At 46.1% G+C, this 24,728-nt stretch overlaps 1 protein-coding gene across 2 annotated transcripts in view; it reads right to left on the minus strand.

Annotated features, from left to right (window-relative positions):
- Window positions 1–6,794: 6,794 nt before the first annotated feature.
- The window catches only part of LOC146020938 (anterior gradient protein 2-like), a 27,440-nt gene continuing 9,506 nt past the window's right edge, over window positions 6,795–24,728 (minus strand). The window contains exons 2-8 of one of the 2 annotated variants that reach the window (XM_083154592.1): window positions 14,515–14,685; window positions 14,217–14,280; window positions 12,266–12,318; window positions 11,217–11,293; window positions 10,179–10,242; window positions 9,037–9,120; window positions 6,795–7,665 (exon numbers count right to left, since the gene is read on the minus strand). In XM_083154592.1, the coding sequence (XP_083010718.1) occupies window positions 7,616–7,665; window positions 9,037–9,120; window positions 10,179–10,242; window positions 11,217–11,293; window positions 12,266–12,318; window positions 14,217–14,280; window positions 14,515–14,680 (558 nt within the window). In that variant the 5' untranslated portion in view covers window positions 14,681–14,685 and the 3' untranslated portion in view covers window positions 6,795–7,615. Of the gene's footprint in view, window positions 7,666–9,036; window positions 9,121–9,936; window positions 10,243–11,216; window positions 11,294–12,265; window positions 12,319–14,216; window positions 14,281–14,514; window positions 14,686–24,728 lie in introns of those variants that run through there. The other variant, XM_083154591.1, reaches the window with a different exon arrangement.

Genomic DNA, 24,728 nt, shown 5'->3' on the forward strand with positions numbered 1-24,728 from the left:
TGGACAAAACCATGTGCACTGCAGGTGGGGCAGATGTAACTTGTGCAGAGAGAATTAGATTTGGGTGGGGTTTTTCTTCAAAGTGAGATCTATATTGCAGTGTAAAATCATGCAGTCAGTATTTTCCCTGCACAGAAACAAAATAACTCACCCAAATCTAATTCTCTCTGCACAAGTTACATCTGCCCCACCTGCAGTGCACATGGTTTTGTCCATCTAAGAAGGATTTTGTCAGAAAGAATGAACTAGAATAAACCCCAATGTTACTGTATGCATGAAATCCGATGAGGAATTTGCAAATTGTTTTTCAGTTAGTAGGGGGTGAAGGCGAGAGGCGAGCACTGGAGTAGAAGGGGTAGAAGCCTGAGAATTCCATAATCAAGTTTGAATTCTAATTGTACTCAGGGGCACTTCTGAGTTACAGCCATGTATGTGCATATATATGGATTTCTTTGATTTATTTTTTTATTTCAATAAGTTATACGTACCCACCGACTCATAGTAAATCAAACCGTTTGTTTACTTTTTCTTTTTATGGTATACATTTTTATCATTGACAACAGCATCAAAGGGGTTTTCCGCCTTCAGACAACTTTTATTTTCTTCTGCTCACCTTTTTTTGCATCTTTTTTTTATTTACGAAATACTTTTGTTTTACATGTTCCCTGTGTCTGTATATGGGTGTTCTCGGTACTCGATTATAACATGAGACTGTTGTTTGCATGGTATGTTTGTAATCCGTGCCCAGAACAGAGCTGAGCTGTATCATATCCAAGGGCAATTAAAACAAACCAACTCTGTCTATTCGATGCAGAACACCTCAACTCATTGGAAACCAAGTACAGTAAAGCAAGGCCATTAATACCGGTAATAACTGATATAGGGAAGTAGAGACCAGATGGTTAAAGATGTCTGAATGTAGAAAACTCTATTACACTGTTGAGAGATCAGTAGCAATATATACTGTATGTGTAAGACACAGCTGAGAGGTCAGAAGCAATACATGTGTGTGTGAGACACCGCCAACACTTCAATCATTTCTGCAGAAGTTCCAATATAAAAATCTGAAATGTGCAAGATCAGCGTGTATGGTGTCATTATTCCGTCCGTAAGTTGTGTATTTGAATAGTGTGTTGCCTTGCACCTCAGTTACAGATAGGAGCGGTGTCCTCTGCTCTCTCCTTACTCCAAAAATAACATACACCCAAGTGTGAAGGAGGGAAAGAAACAGAGTTGCTTGCTTGCCAATGCAGAAGCCTCTCAGGCAAAATGGGGGAACTGGGACTGCTGGCCACTAGGGAACAATATGATTTAATAGGCATAACGGAGACATGGTGATGAATGAAACACCTGACTGGGCTCTAAGCATTGTGTGATACACGCTTTACAGAGAGGATAGGGAGAAAAGAAGGGGAGGTGGCGTATTCCTTTACATTAGATCAAATCTAAAACCAATTTTAAAAGATATGGCTTTTGGGGAATAATGGGGGGCAATATTGAGGCCTTGTGGGCAGAGATAATAGGAGAGAGTAACAGTACAGGTAAATTGCTTATAGGGGTATGATGCCGTAAACCACCAGATAGTAAATAATCACATGAGGCCTTGCTCCTTGCACAATCAGTAAATCAGCAGAAAGTGGACCGGTAATAAATATGGGGGATTTTAACTGCCCAGATGTTGATTAGACAATGTGACAAGCACATCAACCAGAAGCGGGGGATTTCTGAGCATTCTGAAGGATCAGTTTGTTACAGGAGGAGCCTACTCAAGGCGGGGATACAATCGTATCATCGACACCGGTGGGTCGACAGGCAACAAGGTCAACAGGGTTCTAGGTCGACATGGATGAAGGTGGACAGGTGTCTAGGTTGACATGGGACAAGGTCGACATGGTTTTAGGTAAAAAAATGCGTTAGGTTAACATGGGTTTTTTTCACTGTTTTTTGAGCCGACATGTGCCGACAGGCGGTATTTCATGCCCTGCCATCCACTATTGTGTGGTGGGAGAATAAAATAGTGAGCCGAGTGCAGAGAGGCACCATGCCCAAAGCATAGCGAGCGATGCGTGGAGCTGCGGTTGACTTCCGACTGTGTCGACATTCGGGTAAAAAAAACAGTGAAAAAAAAACCATTTCGACCTCACTACCTGTCGACCTAACCCATGTCGACCTAACACATTTGTCGACCCAAACCCAAGTCGACATTGTCCCATGTCGACCTTGCTGCCTGTCGATCCAATGGTGTTGACCTAAATCGGGTCGACAATACGATCCACACCTTCAAGGCGGGGCCTTACTACACTTAAGAGATCAGGGGAATGTCGGATGGGGATGCCCAATGTCTTCTGGGCTTCCCCCAAAAAATTGAGGGTGCGCCCAGCAAAACACTGGACATCGCCATCCGAACATACGCGGGCCGGACCCTGCACAGGGCAGGCGCTGGACGTTACATTACGTCAGCACCTGCCCGTTCTCCGCCATTAAAAGTCATCCTAGACCAGGAGTGGCCAAACCGGTCCTCGAGATCTACCAACGGTCCACGTTTTTCAGGTTACCTTGCTGGTGCACAGCTGTAGTCATTACTAACTCACATTCCCCAGATCACCTAGCTGGTGCACAGCTGTAGTCATTACTAACTCACATTCCCCAGATCACCTAGCTGGTGCACAGCTGTATTCAATACTAACTGTCACATTTTTCAGATCACCTAGCTGGTGCACAGCTGTAGTCATTACTAACTGTCACATTCCCCAGATCACCTAGCTGGTGCACAGCTGTAGTCATTACTAACTGTCACATTCCCCAGATCACCTAGCTGGTGCACAGCTGTAGTCATTACTAACTGTCACATTCCCCAGATCACCTAGCTGGTGCACAGCTGTAGTCATTACTAACTGTCACATTCCCCAGATCACCTAGCTGGTGCACAGCTGTAGTCATTACTAACTGTCACATTCCCCAGATCACCTAGCTGGTGCACAGCTGTAGTCATTACTGTCACATTTTTTAAACATGCTGCATTCATTCCTACTATGATCCACAGGTTGCCTGGAAAACATGCACCATTGGTAGATCTTGAGGACAGGTTTGGCCACCCCTGTCCTAGACTGACTTTAATTTACGGATGGTTCAGAAATCATTCGATGGCCGGCGACCATCGTATGAATTTTGGCCCGTACGCTCCCCTACAAATGGGTAACATCCATTCGCATTGCGGCGGGGGGGCAGACATTACAGGGCTCGCTAAGCAGCAAATGTTTGCTGCTTAGCAAGCCTTACTGAATTAGTCACAAAAAGTATCACCAAATGTATTGAACCGTTGGGCAACAGCGACTATAATATGGTTTCGCTAGAAATTAGGGCAATAGGATACTAGAGTGTATGAAAAGGGGTAGAGAATCAAGGGACAACAATGTTATTAGGCCACTTTTCAGGGCACTTGTTAGGCCTCATCCTGAGCTTGGAGTATAGTTCTGGGCCCCACACTACAATAAAGACATTATTGAACTGGAGCATGTTCAGTCTAGGGCAACTAAGCTAATAAAAGGGGCGGAGAACACGGGTTACGCAGACAGATTATCCAAACTAGGAATGCTTAACATGTATAAATATATTAAGGGGCAATATAAGGCACCATCAAGCACTCTCGTTACCCTAAGGTCAGTGACCAAGACCAGAGGGCATCCACTTACAGTAAGCTAGAGCAAAGAAGGTTTTGTGCTGTTAGGCGGAGGGGATTCTGTACAGAGAGGGCAGTAAAGGTGTAGAACTGCCTGCCAGCGGAGGTGGTGAGGGCAGGTACATTAAATACATGTAAGATCAGATTGGACAAGTACTTGATGGACAATAACATTCAGGGCTATAATCTGCAAGTTATGGTCTAGTGGGAAGGTCAACGGGTTAAAAGAGGCCATATCCAACAAACTGGTAATGTCGATGATGGTATCAAAGTGCACAATCCTGGGGGGAGATAATATCTAGGATTTAGTCCAATGAGTCTAGTTAAACAGGTTGAACTTGATGGACAAATGACTTTATTCGATCTTATCTGCTATGTTCCTATGTAAAACTCTGTCTGTCAAAGGTAAAAGATTAGCGCAGGCCTGGGAAACTTGTGGCTCTCCAGCTGCAGTGAAACTACACATCCCAGCATGCACTGCCACAGTTTTACCATTCTCTAATAGCAAAACTGTGGCAAGGCATCCTGGGACTTGTACTTTCACTACAGCTGGAGAGCCACAAGTCGGCTAGGCCTGGATTAGTGCATTCTGTATTCATATCAGTGCTGGCAATGTATGAGAGCTGTCTGGGTCTTATGTGACTAGTCAAGGTCTCCCAATGTATCTATAGAAGGGTGTCAGCCGGACATCGTAACTATTCTGTTAGTGCATACTTGCCTACTTTTGAAAAACAGTTTCAGGGAGGTTATAGTTGGTAATAGAATTTTGCAAAGCGTCCCATTGAGGGGGCGTGTCATGCTCCTCCCAAAGGGCGTGTCTAGATCCATATATGGGGAGATTGTGAAAAGAGATTGTGAACATGGCACCTAGAAGCGTGGGTGTGTACTGCTACATCTGAGCAATCTTTTAAAATGACTTATATCCAAATGTAGATGAGCCCCAAAGCAGTTAGTAAGAGATACAATACTAAAGTGATGGGAAATCGTGCTGATGATTCAATGTAAATGTATCTATCTCTCATTCCTTCCCCCCCCCCCCCAAAAAAAATGTAACAGTGTAATGTGGGCTAGGTGACATGAGGGAGATTGCTAGACTAATGAGGGAGAGAGGGAGATTGCTGCTATTTCAGGGAGTCTCCTGCAGAATGCAGGAGGGGAGACAGCTATTCAGTGTACCCTGTAGATTTCTGATCTGTACAGTTTCAATTTACTGTCTGTCCCCTGCACTGCCTCTCCACAATGTTTGCATATTCTATATGACATATATGGTAATACTCATTGCGTGTAGTTATTTTAATATATTAGAAATTTATTCAAATGAATCTTAAAATGGTGGAGAAGAGAGTAAACTTTAAAATAGCATTTTCTATGGAATGGTAATTACTGTTCCTATGGTTAGATGACAAACCAGTTGTTAGCAATGAGCGACAATTACCAGCGTTTGGACTGTTTTCTGGGCAGCTTGCGTCCACCAATGTTTTTCTCCACCACACGGAGGGTCATCTGCAACGCTACCATACCGTGAATTTTGCCAATGGGCGCATTCCTTTGCAAGGCAGATTATCGCTTACTCCAATTGTCATAAAGTACAGTATGGTTCATGGTTACAGCTAGATCCACTTCCCATCGTTTACTGGGTCCACATTTACTTGTAGGGGGAATATAAATCAGTGGCAAGTGCAGTGAGCCTCTGTGCCTGAAGTGTGGCCAGCGAAGTGAACCCACGAGGGTTCAATCCAGCTGAAATAAAATAACCTAAACCTAAGTAAATTAAAGATAAAAAAATGCTGTGAGGGCATCTCACAACTTCTGCCCTCACCTAACGTCAGAAAACAGTGGTGCATCTAGGCAAATGACATACGGGCAGCACAGACCGATTTTTGGCACAACATGCGCGATGAGTAATGGGTGCCCAGTATGTCACGTCCATTGGCACAAACAATTAAAAATCAGGAGAAAGTGTGAGGGGAGTAAGAGACAGACAAAGGGGGTGTCAAGGAAAGAGAGGGAATGAGAGTGAGGGAAGCAAGTGAGGGGGAAAGACCGAATGTTAGAGAGAGTAAAGGCCCCCATACACTATGCGATTTTGGGACGATTTCATCCGATTTCGGCACTTTGGGCCGATAACGCAGTTGTGTGACATTGATCCGATCCGATGCGCGGTCCCGTGCGCATCAGACCGGATCAGGGAGGTCGGACGGTCAGTACATAAGATCACGGCCGACCTTCCTGTATGCTATGCATATGCCTGCCCACCTGACAGGCATATGCATGCAGACTGACCGGGAGCAGCACGGCGGGCAGCGGGTCCCTGAGCATTAGCACACACACTGACCTGGCCGGGCTTTTTGTGATCACAAATAGCAGCGCTGCGGGACAGGCAGTGCAGTGGCGGCTATTAGATTTTCAAAATACCTAAGGACAAGTCGGCCTAATGTATGGGGGCCTTAAAGGCCAATACACACTGGGCGACTTTGAGCTGAAAACCACTCAAAACGGAAATTTGAGCGGCTTTCAGCTCAAAGCCGCCCAGTGTGTATGCCCTGGCAGTGAGTGCTGCTGCGTGCTCCCGAATCATCGCCAGGAAAGCCGCTCATCTGCTGGTATCACCAGCAGATGAGCTGCTTTGAGGATGGCTTTGCATAGCACTGCACTATGCAAAGCCTTCCTCCCCCTCTGACGGCACAGGGAAGTGGGAAAGCGGCACAGTGTGCACTCAGTGGCTTTCCCCCCAGCGATGTCAGCGGTCGTTGACAGCATGGTGAGCACAACTAAGCCCCTTGCGGGCTCGCTGTGCGAGCCACCTATTCTATTCTCCCTCTATTGGGGTCGTGGACCCCCGCAAGGGAAAATAGCAGGTGGCCGTCGGGAACTCGGCTGTCAGTGTTTTGACAGTTGGGATCCCGACGTCAGGTAAATGCCTGTCGGGATCCCGACTGGCACCCTAAACAGGATCATCAACCTAATTCCAGCAGCACTGAAGCCAATTGCTGAAGAAGTTTACCCAATACAAGCAGATCTGGCCACAACTCGTAGAGATCTGCCCTAAATGGAGACAGCCTCCAATGAAGTCTGCGTAACGGTCTACAAGCAAATTAACGGAAGACACAAAATATTTGGATAAAACACATTTTCTTTAATGTTACAAACAATTAGTAAATATTTTGTATAAAATGTATAAAGTTACAGAGGTGACCTGTTGATTTGAAGGTGTGCAAAGAAGTGTGAGCAGGAATCCCCAGGTGCTCGTAGACGATGCCCCAGATTTCCATGCGCAGTTTGAGTATTGCCCCCCTGCCCTGCTGCCTGCAGGAGGTGGGCAGCATGGACAAATTGGGCTCAGCATTGTTTGACCTATAGAAGCAGAATATCTGTACAGATCATTTAGCCTCCATTTACCAGGCTGTAAGAGCAAGTAGCACAAAGAGCATTTTAGAATTTGTATAGGTAGATACAGTGGATAACAGAGCAGATCTGCTGCCTAATCTTTACTACTAGCCTAGAGCTAGCGTCTGCATGGATGGCGAGGTCCTATGGCAGGAATACTAATATTGACCAATGGGTGTTACCGTGTTTGCTCAGTACTAAGACAAACAAACAGGAGGTTCAGCTTCATCAGTTTGCTATGGGTCTTTGGATTTACCTACACGCATAAATGGAAGTGTGCAAATTAACATCCAAATGATCAGTAAAAGAGAAGGCAGACTGGTCAGCCAAGCAGTATTCTGTGTAATCATGAATGATGGCTGCTAGTCCTTAAGGAGAGGTGGAATGACTAGTTATACTGAAGGCGGGTGGTAACGGAGTTCTTCTGGTTCAGAACCCTGTGTCATATGATAGCGGTTGGAGTTGACTCTTTGGGTCTTGTTGGTGGTGCTGATCAGTGCGTCATAGTCATCCTTACTGCACTGGAGGATTCACTCCGTGAGTAGGCACTCACAATTCGGTGTGTAAGAGAATTTTGGCTTTCTTCATATTTGTGATCACTATGGAGAAACCATGATTACGATTTAGACTTCAGCAGAGATATATGACATTCATAAACCAATAATTACATACATTATATATATATATATATATATATATATATATATATATATATATATATATATATATATATATAGTAGATCTATAATTGATCAGCTAAAACATGAAATATGACATGATTCCTCCTCATGTTAGGTCGTTGGCACACAGATGGGCAGATGTACTAAGCCTTGTAGAGCAGTGGTTCTCAAACTCGGTCCTCAGAACCCCCCAACACTTCACGTTTTACAGGTCTCCCAGCAGGTGCACTCATTCACTGACACATGTTAAAAAGATCCACAGGTGGGGCTAATTACTTCACTTGGAATTCTGTGTGGAGACCTGGAAAACGTGAATTGTTAGGGGGGACTGAGGTTGAGAACCACTGTTGATGAGTGATAAAGACCAGCCAATCAGATCCTAACTGCCATGTTACAGGCTGTGTTTGAAAAATGACAGGTACAAGCTCATCTGTACACCTGTAGGCCTCACCTGTCAGGGATGTACCTGGGCTGTATGAGAGGGGCACTAATTTGTTTAAAGTTGAGGTCTTGGAGGGGGAAGGGGCCGAGTGTACATTTAATTCTTACTCCAGACCCAATTATTTCTTATTCTGCCCCCTGTTGTAATCCAGCACTAGGTAAAGAGCTACAGATGTGACCTGCTTTGCACGTTATGTGAAGGTCCAGATATACAGGTAGTTGTGCAATTCTCTCTTTTTTACATCTAATTGTGTTTGTACAAGGTCACAGTTGCAATCTCAGATGCACATATTCCTGGCGATGACTGGTGGGTGGCTATTCAGATTTACAAAGATGGTCCATTTTATGGGTTGGGGAGGGGTGCGGGCATATTGCTAAAGTTGTCGTATTCACAGCGACAACTTTAAGGAAAAATCTGCACCAAAGCCCATATCTTTGCCATTCTGTACTAACAGCGCCATGGCACAGTGGAAACATACTTTTCTGTGAGTCCATAGTTTTTTGCCACCAGATGCGAACAGAATGACAATGAAGTGGTCAACTTTGAGATCCATGCATGGACTTATGGGGCCTACAAACGTAGAGATTTTGCTGAGCGATCTGAATGATGCTAGATCCCTCAGCATATAGCAATGTGTGCTGAGTGATCTGTCAGGGACCGTGTTCTCCGGTGAGAACACTGGCCCTGACCGGTGCTTAAGTAGATTTATCCAGCATGCTGGATATTAATTGGCAGGCTATGGCATCGCTATGGCCCCCTACACATGGAGGTGCATGAAATGCCCTGAAATCACCCCGTGTGTAGGCTCCATTAGTTCACTTTAACTTCAACCCTCCTTATATACTTACACTCGGGAATATCTCCAGCTTCATAGGCGTACATTCTGTTGGAATATCTTCCAGCTAGGTCTGTCCGTACAGTCATTGATGGATCTGTAGAACAGACACCATGTTAATAAAGGCAGAGATGGCATATGACAACAGTAGGAAACATGATAGTTATCTTACACTGAAAGCAATGGGAAAAGACCGCCCTGAATGCAAACAATTGGTTTGAGTTCACCGCTCTCACAGCTGGTATCCATGTTACCGGTCTACAGTCAGACTATCTACAGCAGGCACACCATCAGACCCCCACAGGGAAAAAACACATACAGTAGGCCCTCACAGCGAAACAAAAACCCATTGGCCCCCATATGAAAAAAAAAAAAAACAATCACACATCCCCACGGGTAACAAAATTACAATGCATTCATCCTCACATGAATACAAGAGACCGGTAAATAACAGTTGAAGTTGGAGGCGGTGGCTGTAAACTGGTGTGGACATTTTGAGATCTGGGGTCACACTTGAGAAAAGCTGAAGGCACACTAGTGTGCCACGGCACAGTGGTTGAAAAACACTGGTCTACAGGTGCTAGGTCAACTGTGTTCCTTTTCGGTCAACTTGGTAAAAGTTCAATATATTCAAAAGGTCATAATTGAGCATGTCAACACTTTTGAGTGGGCGATAGGCTAAAATGAACAAAAAAAAAGCACCTATTGTCATTTTTGTGTCAACATGTTCAATATCAGACTAAATGCATACCGACATATACACCGTTGATCTTCTAGTGTTGACCTTCTTATTGTGGACCGCTGCTTTAGACCATTCACACCACCCCCCTCACACTTTATACTGTGGGGTAAATTTACTGAGATAGGATGTTACACATAGCAACCAATCAGATTCTACTACCTATACATTTAACACCTTCCAGAAGATAATCGAATCTGATTGGTTGATGGGCACCATCTCATATTTCATAGAACTCCCATCTATGTGGGTGCAAGAGGTTCTTGCGATCAAAGCTGATTAGTTTCTACTGATGATCCCATGGACAGCCATTTTGATTTTCACATAAAAGAATAAGAAGAAACAAAGAGAAACAGCATTGTAGTTAAAGGGGCATGTAGAAGCCACAAAGATGGCTACTTGTAAGAAGGACTCACCCACAAACATGACTCTTGGTACGTAGTGTCCATCTGGGGATTGGTTCTCATCGGCCACAGGGTGCTGAAAAGAATGAGATGTACATGAGCAACTTAGTGCATCTCAACATGGGCCAGATGTACTAAGCTTGAAAAGTGATAAAAAAGAGAGCGATAAACCACCAGCCAATCAGTTCCTACTTGTCATGTCATAGACTGTGTTTGAAAAATGACAGGTAGGAGCTGATTGGTTGGTGGTTTATCGCTCTCCATTTTATAACTTGTCATGGCTTAGTACATCTCGCCCCATAACATACCTCCCAACATTGTCCAGCCTGTTAGAGGGACCCCGTTTTCGCTGCTGTGGGGGCATGGCTAGTGGCTCTCTGAGCTGCTGGCTATGTCCTCAGCCCCTCAGGCTGCAGAATAGATGCACAGTGTCTATTCTTCAGTCTGAGGGGCTGGGGAGATAGTGAAAGTGGGGACTCTCAAATGCCCCCCCCCCGCGTTCACAGGCCACGGGACATTGCCGGCCCCTGGCTGTATGCGGGAACATCCCAAAAAGCGGGACATTCCCGTGAAAAATGGGACAGTTGGGAGGTATGCCATAACCCTTAACACGGCACATTTGCTGTGTGCGACGTCACCTCCATTTCTGACTTATTGTTACTTATTATGCAGTTCAATCAGAGACGGAACTACAATTGGTGCATCAGGTGCAGTGCACCAGGGCCCCTGAGAGCTACCAGGTCCACTGCTGCTCCTGTCACCCTCTGTTTTCCCCAGTCACACTCTGCCTCACCCTGTCACACTCTGCCTCTCCCTGTCACCCACTATCATGTTGCATACATTGAACTTGGGTTGGGGTGGCGCAGGAGGACCCAAATTATATTTCTCTACCTGGCCTCACCACCCACAAGTTCCGCCACAGAGTTCAATAAATGTTTTACTCCTATTTTCTGTCCGCATCCCCACGTCTGTACCAACGGAAAGCACTGTAATTCCTCCATCCACCACGTGAGCATAGTTCATATTTTAGAGAAGTCTCTGTAAACTCACCACCACATTCAGCATCACAAAGTCCTCCCGAGCCAGTTTCTGTGCAAATGCGTCAGAGGAAAATGCTGTCTTCAGTTCTGTATATGGGAGAAGGAGAGAGAGTTCTGTATATCTATCAGTGCAGGATAGCATTGTGTAATGGTGTAGGGCAGGCATGTCCAAACTGTGGCCCTCCAGTTGTTGTGAAACTACACATCCCAGCATGCCTTGCAATAGTTTTAGCATTCCCTAATAGCAAAAGTGTAACAAGTCATGATGGGACTTGTAGTGTCACAACAACTGGAGGGCCATAGTTTGGACATGCCTGGTGTAGGGATATCCTGTCACTGTACATTCGTGTCTGCGATTATTGGTAAGTGCTGACCTTTGTCTAACTTCTCTAGTGGGAACACTGGCCCTGTCCGGTAATGAAGCATTCTGGACATTATTCGCCAGGACGATAGCCATGTGCGAGCCCGCGCATCGCTATTGCTTTAGCCCTATATGCGGAGCGATGCAGGGGCGTTTTCTAAGAGATCTAAATTGCCACGTGTGTAGGCCCCATAAGCCTCGAAAAGTGATAAAGTGGAGAGTGATAAAATATCAGCCAATCAGCTCATAACTGTCATATTACAGGCTGTTTGACAAATGACAGTTGGGGGCTGCTCGTCTGGAACTTTTTTTACTCTCCACTTTATCACTTTTTCAAGACTTTGTATATCTGGCCCTTAATATGTACAAAATTAGAATTGCATCATTTTTTGAGTTACATAAGAACACACGTGTAATGCTTATGCTTTATGGTTGACCACGTCAGCATGCTCCATTGGTAATCTCGCCAAAAATTGCTTTCACTTTCTAGAGGTGAGATGTCTCGATTGGTTATGGTGGTATATTAGGTGGACAGTGTCTACCTATTGGTGGAAAAACAAAAATGTCATGTCGACCTATTGATTGTGTCGACCTAATGCCTGTCGAGATGCATGTTGAGATTTTTCCTGTCGACCAATAGTGGTCGACCTATTGACTGTCAACCGAGCCACCTAATGACCAAATGCTATCTGGATTACCTTGGCTGAAGGGACAGTCTTCCAGGTGATGAATCACCATAACAGGCTTCTTTCTGGAAATGGAAATTGAAAAAATCAATGAATAATAAGGGCTTGCATTTCATGAAGTAATATGATCACACTTGCTGCACAGAATAGTCGTCTTCTATCTGAGTATTAGGTGGGCAGGAACTTTCCATTCAAAATGCTGGGAAACAACAATTAATGGTGGGTCCGGTACACAGGGATAATGCCAGCAGTTCAGCAGACTGCAGCCTGTACCCAATAACTTTGCAGCATTATGAAGTAGTAAATGATCTGGCCACTGCTAAATCTAACGGCAGTGTCTCACTACTTATTCTAATAGATCTTTCTGCTGCCTTCAACAAACACTGCAATACCTAGGGGTTTATTCTAGTTCATTCTTTATGACAAAATCCTTCTTAGATGGCAGATGTAACATGTGCAGAGATAATTAGATTTGGGTGAGTTATTTTGTTTCTGTGCAGGGAAAATACTGACTGCTTTATTTTACACTGCAATATAGATCTCACTTTGAAGTAAAACCCCACCCAAATCTAATTCTCTCTGCACAAGTTACATCTGCCCCACCCGCAGTGCACATGGTTTTGTCCATCTAAGAAGGAATTTGACAGAAAGAATGGACTAGAATAACCCCCCTAGTTCTTCAAAACACAGCCATTTCCTGGTTTGTATCTATCTGCTCGCTCCTTCAGTGTTTGCTTATCTGACTCTGCCTCACTGCCTCTGTCAGTTGGAGTACCACAAAGCTCAGTCTTAGGTCCTCTGCTTTTCTCAGTCTATACCTCCTCTCTTGGCAAACTAATCAGCTCTTTTGATTTTTAGTATTATCTGTACGCTGATGATACTCAAATATATCTATCCTCCCCTGAATTGTCACCATCAGTATTGCTCCGTGTCTCTGAATGTCTTTCTGCAATTTCATCTTGGATGTCCTCTCACCACCTCAAAATTAACATTTCCAAAACAGAATTATTCCTATTCCCACCAGCCAAGAGTAGTTACCAGCCTGATATCTCAATAACTGTTGAGAACACAACAATCAATTCTACTCCACAAGCTCGCTGCCTAGGGGTCATCCTGGACTCTGAACTGTCCTTCATTCCCCACATTCAATCTGTCTCTAAATCATGTTACATGCATCTAAAAAACATATTCAAAATTTGTCCGTACCTTACACAAGACACTGCAAAAACTCGAATCCATGCACTCATTATATCACGCATTGATTATTGCAATAGCCTCCTTACCGGTCTTCCTAAGAATAGACTCTCACCGCTACAATCCATTTTGAATGCAGCGGCGAGGCTGAACTTCCTGGCTAGACATTCAACGTCTGCTGATCCGCTTTGCCAGTCCCTCCATTGATGGCCTGTATTTTACCGTATTCAATATACAGTAAAATACTTCTACTCACATACAAGGCCATTAACCTGACTACACCAACATATATCTTATCGCTTATCTCAAAATATATCCCCACCAGACCTCTCCGCTCTTTACAAAATCCGCATCTGTCATCCACACTCATTACTAGATCCCATTTGCAATCACAGAACTTTCTTCGGGCTGCTCCCACCCTATGGAATGCCTTTCCACGTACATTAAGACTCACCTCTAGCCTCCAAACTTTCAAGCGTTCCCTAAAAACTCACCTCTTCAGGCAAGCCTATCATATTCAGGACCCCCACATAATTTCCAGTAGCATTTATATCTAATTGCATCCCATCAGGACTGTCTTGTAATCTGGTGGGACTGCCATGCTATGGAATCCTATCCTTATGTATCCCTCCTATTAGCCCTATAGTTTGTAAGCTTGCGAGCAGGGCGCATGTTGGTCTGTTACTACCCAGTTTGTTTTATTACTGTTGTTTCCAATTGCAATGCGGAATATTCTGCACTATAAAAGTACCTGTAAATAAATACTTACGTTTCCCTGGACTTGGCCAAAGCCTCTTCATAGGTCTGAACCCACTCAACGCTGTCTCCCCAGCCTGCAGATTAGAGATAGAATCATATAATAGACATTATTCATTTGTTTAGTCACGGGATCCAGCGTAACATCATCTGTCAACATTGCACGCAAATGTGTCCATTATACAAAGCTTGGGAAATCCCATTGACTTCTCCATGTAATACTGTTTTTGTACACTGCATTATAAAATAAACCATGTTACACTGCGGGAAGGGCCACTGCCTCCCGTACATCATAAACGTAAGCCACTTACCTCTGGAAAGGGTTTTGGGTTGAGTGACACCTGCGTCGGCTTCTGCGTCGAGTTTAGCTGTGGTGTTGACGTCAGCTGCCGCTTGCTTCTTTGGCTTTCTTGTGGCGGCCTCTGCTAGCACCGAGCACAGGAGAAGGAGGCAACAGATGGACAGGCTGGACTGCATGGTGGCTGAATGGAAGACAGAATATTACTCAGTTTGCAACAGTTGTATTTGGTTGGATTAGTACAGTAATTTACCCTAGTAATGAAATGTTCATACAGAATGCAGCAGAAGTGTAGTCCATATAAAGAAAATAATTCCTAAAACTTTATATCACATCTGTTCCTCTTGAGGACTCCCTTTCACTTTACCCCTTTGCTGACTGTTCCTTGTTGGGCTCAATAGAGGCAAGCACATGTAGGCACAGCAGTTATCTGCACCCAACATAGGGGGTTATTTCATACCTACAGTACCTACCCTCACTGCAAATCGCGTAAGTTAGTACCACCCCCTCCCCGAAGACCCACGAATCAGGGCATTTAGCAGAATAAGGCGGGGCTTAATGACGGCAAGTCCTGATCCCGCCCCTTAAAAGCTTCAGAAAGTTTCTCCCAGAGGGGAGACAATGAAGGTAGGAAAGTATGGTTTCTTCAGACCTGATTGTAGGCATGTGATTGGTGATTATTGAACAACTACGCATGCTTACGGATTCACTATGTCTGGGTGGCGTATACCCGATCACAGGACACTGCAATTTAGCAGGGCAGCTGTCGGGTCTGAATAACCCCTAAAGTACAACCCAAGGAAAAAAGTGTTTCCATTGTACAGTGTATATGATACACCTTATTGCCTACCTTACGTGTCTCCTCTCTGGAAGAAGCCTGGATAGGAGAATCTTTGCAGCTTTTCCAGGGGTGGGGCTTGGCTTGTGGCATGACAGCCCTTAAGCCTCACCCCTTTCCGCTAAATGCCTTGGTTTGCGGCTCTTCGGGGAGGGGGTGGGGCCCTCTCAGGAATTCCAGGAGGGTAGGTATGGTGTATATGCTGTAGCACAAACTTTTTTTTTTTATCAAGGCAGTGCAATTTCTATACCTTTTCCACAGCAAATTGGGGGGGAGATGGACTACATTTTGGAGAGTTTTAAAGTGGAGAGGGATAAACTACCAACCAATCAGCTCCTGTAAATTTTCAAGCACAACTTGTAACATGCCAGTTAGGAGTGGATTGGCTGGTACTATATCTCTGTGTGCTTTATCTATCTCTAAGACTCTGCCCCTAAGGGACATATCTATCAAACTTTTTAAAAGTCTAGTGTGTATACAAAATATTATTAATGATGCGCACTCCCACGCATCATTAATGACCCCCCTCATTGTCAGAAAATGCAGGTCAATTTTGGCTTTGTAACCACCCATTCACATGTATACCGGGTCCCGGTGATGTCACTGAAGGGTATCGGAAACCGTTACGCTTAAGTGCGTACGCACTATCCAGTTTGACAAGCAGCACTGCCTATATAGTTATCTATATTGGCAGTGGCCTTAGTTGCCTGGGGTTTGCAGGGATTCTGATTTCCATTTCTATATTGACAACAAATCAAAAACTATATACACAATTTCAAACAATTTTTTACCGCTATGGCACCACCGGCAATTGCCATCATGAGATGGCATTTGCCATTGTCGGACAACTGTGGTACTTGCAGTGAATGCAGAATGCCCCGATAAAGGCTATTACTACTGATAACAGGCAGCAAGCAGGAGAGGGCATTGAAAAATAAGCAAAAGTCATAAGTATCAGTATTCTTAGCCATTAATAAATCAGTTCTACATATAATAAAAGAGAAACGGTAAAAAAAAAAAAAAAAAATTGTATAGAAAATGATGGTATAAAATAACATGGAATTAATATTGTCCCACATAAGAAAAGGATGGTATAACCTGATAATGTTTTTACTATTACATCCTATATTCTAACACCCATAATGAAATGCCAATCTGGAAGGACTGGGGGCATTGCCTGTTATCTATGGCTGGCTGGCCCTACAGCATTATTACATGTGGTACCCAGTTACCTGTCTGATTGAGCCCTGCAGATATTTGCTATAATATTTGTATGCATAAGGCACAAGTTTACACAGCACTTTGTAGGCAATGTAAGACAATAATTACAATGAGCGAAGGGCATCAGAGAACCAGTGTACCTGTCTGTAGCTGGGTTACCTTTGTGTTTCTCGCAGTCACTCACCTGGCGGCTGTTGGCTGTTTCTGGCAGTGTCAGGAGAGCACCAAGATAATCAGTACTGCAGCTGGCTGGTGAGGACCTATTTATACCCAGCACTGCCAGAGATCAACGTCAGCTTTAAAACCAGGATGTCCTGATCCCGGCAGTAGGACTGACCCAACCCAAAGATCAGCTCCGGCATAGAACTGCCCCCATCACACCTTTCTCTTTTTCTTTAGGTTGTTTTCGTTTGTTTAGTTGAGATAGACAAGGGACACACCCGGCACTGACTTTAAGTCCTGGATGTGTCTCAAACTTATTGGCTGAAAGCAGTGATTGTGCGATTCATAAGTTCTGTGCTTATATGCAATAGTGTTAGAGACACGTGGGGTTTATTTAAAACCCTTCATGATTTTCACCCCAGAATTAACATCTCTAATACCCCTTTTACACCACCGCAAAAACACTGGGTTCTTCCCTCGTGGATCCGGGTCAGCAGCAGTGTAAAAGGAGTTAACCCGTGACCCTTTACATGGGACTTCTACCCAGGTCCTGACCAGGGTAGAGCACAGGCAGGACCTGGGTGTAAACGGGTACACCGGGTAATCCGACCCGGCTCCCGTTTACAGCAATGGGGGAAGCCCAACCTCCGGACCGCAGCGCCCTGTATAGAGGTTGGAGGGGGGGTGGCGCAAACAGCCTCCTCTGCTGTCTGCTGTACTGTGCAGACAGCAGCAGAGGCGAGTGGATGCCTGTGTGCAGCATCCATTCACCTCACGGACGGGGGCTGGGGGGGGGGTGCACCGAGGCGGGGGGCAGCCCAGCAGCTTACCTTGGTGCTGGGTTTGCCCCCAGCGCAACGATCGGCGGTCCCGACGCTTGGAGATGATGACATCTCCAAGCGTCGCTCCCATTTACACTGCGGAGCGGAACCACATTGTAAACAGTGCAAATCCCAGATCCGACCTGGCTTGGAACCGTGTTCCAAATACTGGGTCGGATCCAGGATTTGGGTGTAAAAGGGGCATTAGTAAGGGTCCTACACACACACAGTGATGTGTCAGCGCTGTGTGCTGAGCGATCTGTCAGGGCCGGTGTTCTCCGGTGAGACCACTGACCCTGACAGATGATTAAGAGATTTAAGACGCTCATCGTCTGCTGATCCGCTCTGCCAGTCCCTCCATTGGTTACCTGTATACTACCGCATTCAATATCAAATACTTCTACTTACATACAAAGCCATTACTCTGACTACACCGATTAATATCTCTTCGCTTATCTCCAAATATATCCCCATCGACCTCTCCGCTCTGCACAAGATCTGCGTCTCTCATCCACACTCATTACTCGCTCCCACTTACACTTGCAGGATTTTTGTCGGGCAGCACCCACCCTATGGAATGCCCTCCCACGCACATTAAGACGCTACTCTAGCCTCCAAACTTTCAAGCGTTCCCTGAAAACTCACCTCTTCAGGCAAGCCTATTATATTCAGGAACCCCACACATCCACCAATAGCAGTTATATCTATTTGCACCCCATCAGGACTGTCTGATGGGACTGCCATGCTATGGAATTCTATCCTTATGTATCCCTCCTATTATCCCTATAGATTGTAAGCTTGCGAGCAGGGCCCTCCTACCTCCATGTCGGTTTGTATCTACCCAGTTTGTTTAATCACTGTTGTTTCCAATTGTTAAGCGCAACAGAATATGCTGCGCTATATAAGAAACTGTAAATAAATAATAAATAAATAAATCTGCATGCTGGATATTAATCGCCGGGCGATAATGCCGTGCATCGCTATAGCTATGGCCTATAGTCAGGGAGCAATGTAGAGGCATTTTCAAAGCGATCTAGTCAGATTACTTAGAAAATGCCCTGAAATCTGCTAATAGTAAAGATCACTTTGATCCCAGTAGTGGGTTCCTATGCTTGCATAACCATAGTAGATTAATACGCCCACACTCAGTGGCAAAAGCACGATTTCTGGAGAGGGTTTCCACATCTCCCACTGCAGCACATTGGAGCAAGTGTGGGAGCCTGGGGAAGTGGCAGAAGAACCTAGTAACGACCCTGGACATTAGTGTAAAACCAGTGGCGTAACTATATATTTTGCGCCCCCCCGCCAAATTTTTTCGGCGCCCCCCCCCCCCCCCCATTCTCATACCTGCCGGTCACTGTCTCCCTCAGTCACCGCTGCGCTGCTGCCCGGCCGCATCTGCGTCACTGTCCCGTCACTCGCTCCCGGCGCCGGCTCCTGCTGATAATGAAAAGTGACTCTTAGAAAATGGCTGCCAAAACTGTCTGCAATACGGGGGGCAGCCATTTTCTAAGTGTCATTTTTCATTATCAGCAGGAGCCGGCGCCGGGAGCGAGTGACGGGCAGTGACCGCAGATGCGGCCGGGCAGCAGCGCAGCATGTAACTATAGCCCCGCAGCCCCCCAGGCGCCCATAGTTACTCTGCGCCTCCCCGCCATGGCGGGGGCTGCGGTGGCTTAGTTACGCCAGTGTGTAAAACGTTAGTCTTTTATATACTGGATACTGTATGGAATACACTATTAATATTTAACACTATGGCCCTTATTCTGAATCGGACGGTACGGCCCGCGTGCGGCCGTACCGCCGATGTTTTTAGTCTGCACATGCGCAGAGGTCAATCTGCGCATGTGCAGCCCCATTCGCCGCAGACGTATTTCGTCCGCCGCAAAGGGGGCGTATAGGGGCGTGAGGGGCTTCATACCCTCATTTCCCTATGTATACGCCCCGCGTTTCATGGGCGTTCCCATGCAAACGCGGGGCGTATGCATGCTAATCAGGGTATGACGCCACTGATGGGGGCGGAAAGCTGACGTCGCCGGATGTCAGCTCTCAGCCCCCATACAAGCTATCACACGGACGATTGTCCGTGTGGTCTCAGCTTGCGGGAGCTGCTGTGGCGTGCGGCCCTGCCTTCGATGGTCGACGACCATCGAATGCAGGGGGCAGCTCCCACCATGGTGGAGGCGTACGCCCCACCATTTTTATGCGGATCGCCAGCCGTCCGTGTACGGACGGCCGTGGCGATCCGTCTCGTGGGCGGGGATTGGTTTGTGCGGCCGGAGCACCGTGTGCGGCTCCGGCCGCACCAACCAGAATAAGGGCCTATATATGGTCTATAGCAGTGGTAGCCAACTCTAGTCCTCAAGAGCTACCAACAGTGCACATTTCCCAGACAACCTAGCTGCTGCACAGGTGCACTCATTACTCACTAACACATTTTAAAAGATCCACAGGTGGAGCTAATTACTTCACTTGTGGTTCTGTGAGGAGGTCTGGAAAATGTTAACTGTAGGTAGCTCTCGAGGACTGGAGTTGGCTACCCCAGGTCTATAGTATAGGCTGCTCAAACATATTCATTTTAAATAAGTGGATAGAAAAAGGTTAAACACAAAGTAATAAATGCATAAGCACAATCGACCACCCGCGGTCGGTATCGTTAAGCGAGGATCGGCTAGTGTGTATGGCAGTGGCAGGTTTTTAACCAATGGGCTGCTTCCCCCCCCCCCCCCATCCGCCACTGTGCTCAGCCTAAGAGAAGCCAGATGCTGTCTGTGAGACTGCATTGGCTTCACTGTGACTGTCAGTCACCCAAGGCAGGCAGTCCCATTGGGAGGTGAATGATCCCTCAGCCTTGCTGAATTAGTTGCCCAGCGTTCTAATAATGTAAAGGTGTGTACACTCTGGCCGATATACTGAACAATATCAGTAATTTTGGCCCTTTTGAGCGATATCATTTATTATATTGCCCGGTGTCTATGCCTTTACCTGCAAACAGAATGCAACATGACCCCCGGAGCCCCCTCCCCTCGGCGGCTACCGGGATAGCATAGTCTGTATGGGCTATGCGCCATTAGTGGACCCAGTAGAACTAGCATTATCAGTCAGATTCACTATGAATGCATTTGAGATTTTTTTTTTTCTATATGCAAATGTAGCATTTACATTTTTGCCCTGTTAATTATACAATCTACCAGCCCATCAAAATTCTGAAACTTCCAAACGGAGCAACACTTGCTCTGCCAGGCGTCATCTAGTGGCCTTCGGCATGCAGGATCCTTGAATTCCCCCCATAGAGACGAGGAGCCGTGTTAGCCTTTCATTATACAGGATGCACATTCTGTAGTCTGCCTTTTGTCCAGTCCGTTAATTATTATTTTTTATCATCATTTATTGCTAAAACACCACCAGTTATGCCGCACTGTGCCGGCTATATTTGCCATTCATATCAGTCCTATTAATGTATGACCTCAGACCTATTTAGCAGAACCCCATTATCCCCATTCTATAACAGCTACAGGTGCACTGTGGGGCGGAGCACACGGCTCCGTTTGGCTGGGCACTAAGTACACAGTCATTTTAAGCTCAGGGACCAGGATGCAGATAAACTTCCCTGATAAAAGTGTTCTCATAGTGATCTGGGAGAGACCTACTCAGGAAAGTATTGGAAGAGTTGTGATAGAGGAATGTTTCCTGTAATATGGGGGGAGATTTATTAAAGCTTGGGGAAAACGATAAGGTATCGAACAATTAGCTCCTTCTATTTTTCAAATGACAGAAGCTGATTGTTGTTACTTTACCTCTCTCCGAGCTTTCATAAATCTCTCTCATATTTCCATTTGAATCCTAAAGGCAGATAGGTGTGCTGGAAGTATTCTAACAAAAGCCTAAGGACATTTTATTTGTACAAGTCAGTTTCCAGGACATTGCAGTAATCATTGCTTTGCACATGGCAAGTAAAGAACTGGTCACTTTGGAAATAGAGGAGGTGTTGCCCATAGCAACTGACCAAATATGAGCTGTTATTTATCTAGTTCATTGTATTTTCTAGCAGGTAAATCAGCACTGCAATACAGCATACTTGCCATTCCGAGAGGCTCCCGCAAATTAGGTCCCCCTTGGAGCCCCCTGGAAGGTGGGCAAGTCTCCCACATCACTCCCGTAGCCCCTTCCCCACTGCATAAAATTCCAAATTTTGCGGGTCCACGGGGAGGGGGTGGGGCTAAAATGGTGCAAATCACGTCCTTTTGCGTCATTTCAGCCCCTCCTCTAATCAGTGGACCTGTGAATTGCCGCTGGTGACTGTCATGGGGGTGGGGTTGCTGATGTCAAGCTCACCCCGCCCCCTGACACATAGGGGTCGATCCTATTAACCTGGAAGGGTGCAGATGATGGCACCCTTTACGGCGGGATGAAATTGCTGAAAAGTGCTCGCACCTCCATAGGGGGTGCAAGCAAATTTCAGTGAATTCAGCCCCGCGAAGGGTGCGAGTTAGGGTTAATTCGGGTGCTGTTTTCAGCGTGAGAATGGCAACTCGCACCCTTCGGGGTTAATAGGATCCATCCCATAGCCTCATCCCACCCCCCTTTCACTCCTCTCTGGGCTTCTCCCGGAGGGGAGTGGAGAAAAGTATGCAAGTATGCAATACAGGTGTCAGAGCATAGTAAAACCTCTCCAGAATGCTCCAGTGGTTCCTACCATAGCCCTCACCCCGGCCTATCACTTGGGCAGCTATTCCACCTTCAAGAGAATTTACCTCCTGCCCTGGAAACACTTTGATCAGGAAGCCACATGTGCTGCTAATCAGCCCAATCTTGATCACATCAGTTTTCTTGCTGTAAATCAGATGCTCCTGTGTCTCATACAGATGGAGCGCCTCTCCGTCGGCGCCCGCATGATCCCCTCTCCGCAGGAGAGGGGATCATGTGGGCGCCAGCGCTGTGTGAAAGGCACTCACTAGGCTTGCCAGGGACGCCTGCAGTTCCTGGCAACAGTATGGTAGTTACTTGTGTAGTTTCACGGCAGCAGCCTCAGCTATGTTATCAGCGTAGCCCAATGGCTGCCTTACTTGTGTAGTTTCACGGCGGCAGCCTACACTAAGCTGAAAACATAGCTTAGGCTGCTGCCGTGAAACTACACAAGTAAGGCAGCCATTGGGCTATGGTAATAACGTAATTTCAAATGTAGCATAAGCTGCTGCCGTGAAACTACACAAGTACCATTTGCTAAAATGTGCAATGGGCATTACGGTGTGGTATAATGTTAGGCTGCACCCCCTTTTTGCTGCGCACTACAAATTAGGGCTGGGGTTGCAAAACATGCTCTTGCACCGTGGCACCTATCTACACCACTGCCAGTGATATATATCGCCCAGTGTATACCCAGCATTAGTGGTCATTGAGGACTGAGTTTGGGAACCACTGCTTTATAGTTAGTAATGCATGGGAATAATTTCTATAAGACCTTAGATCACGGATGGGGAAATAAGCTGCAGTGGGACTTGACATCTGCCACAATTTTGCTATTAGGGCATGTTAAATCAATGGTAGGAAATACTGGGATGTGTAGTTCAACTGCAGCTGGAGGGAGGCCTATTGTCCAGCCATACCTTAGATGCAAAGTGTTTTAATTTTTTTAAATCATTTTTATGTGTGAGAAGATCTGAGTCGGATGCTGCAGGGATATTGGCGGTTGTCCGCATCTTTGCGCACATGCCTCTACAAACTCTTCCCCTTAGGTACATTTGTGCACCCAAATGTGCAAGAACTGAGATGCCCACATGGCGGTGCTGTTTGCATTGACATGCCCGCAACACTCCCTTAACACGCCCCCTGAATGGGCCATTGGTACGTTCTTTTCTAGTCCCCTCCCAGTCACTGCTCAGGAACGCCCATCACTTTTCCTCAGCATTATGGCTCACACCGTCTGTCCCAATCGCAACAGTGGCCTTGAACAGGTATGGGTCCTAGGGTCGACTGTATGACGGTTGACATACATTAGGCTGACCACTAAACGTTGACTGGGTATTAGGTCAACATGGTAAGGTCAACAGGGTTGGAATGTTGGCACATTAGGACAACAATGGGAAGGTCGACAGTCAAAAGGTTGACATCAGTTTATCATTTTTTTTGTCCCAAATTTCAAAGTCGACATGGACACTGTATCAGTGTACTGCGTCCCCTCGCATGGCTCGCTGTGCTCGGCACACTGTTATACTTTACCTCCACGCCCCAGTGGATTGTAAGGTATGAAATTCTGGGTTTGTACAGCAGGGTGGAAACGGCTCCCTGCATTAGCTGCGAACCTCGCCGTTCGGGGGAATCAACGAGGATTCCCCCGGAACGTTGAATAGGGTGAGTGGCCGGCGCGGGGGTTAAAGGGGGAGGATGGCCAAAAACAAGCCACCTCGCTGCAGACACCCCAAATCCCCCCCCCACCCACCCCCCCCCCCCCCCCACGCCAGCGTCATTGAATACCGCCCAATGTTTTCCGGTTGTATGCTAACCAAAAGTACTGTAGGTAAGTAAAATCATTTTCTTACACATCTCTTGTGTCAGTTGTTAATCTTTGTTTGCACTAGTAGGTAACGATTGTCACGCTGATAATATGATACTCTGTAAGCAGATACTTTCTGTCCCTAGGGTATATGTTTCTCACTATGTTATTATATAATTCATCTAGAAAATTGTCTTTATAATGGTATTTATATTTTCATCACACATTGGTCCTGATTCAGACCCATTTGGTTAGGTGCGAATTCTGCCCCGTTTATGAAGCATAAGCGAATATGCGCATGTGAAAACCCCCTGTTCGAACACCGTCAGCGAGTATCACACTCACCAGGGCATTCACTCAGGGGAGGGAAGTGGGCTGGAGCAGGGGAACGCCCAGCGGTTTATGGGCGTCCCCATGCAAATGCTGGTTGTTCCCTTGGAAACGGAGGAGTGTCGATGCCTGCTCAGGGTGGTGCGGCTGATGTCACATGACAACAGCTCCCACCCCGAAAATGGAGATCAGCGGCTATCTGCATATAAGTATTGACTTACTTTTCAGACCGAAGGCTGCAGAAATCATTCGATGGTCGGCGACCATCGAATGATTTCTCCTCTGTTTCGCCGCGTGCGAGGAAATGTGTAAGTGTACACATCCTCTCGCATGCAAAGGTGGGGATTTGCGCTGCAGGGGGA

The sequence above is a fragment of the Crinia signifera genome, chromosome 7 (genome assembly GCF_055691185.1).
Source record: "Crinia signifera chromosome 7, ASM5569118v1, whole genome shotgun sequence".
Classification (NCBI taxonomy): domain Eukaryota; kingdom Metazoa; phylum Chordata; class Amphibia; order Anura; family Myobatrachidae; genus Crinia; species Crinia signifera.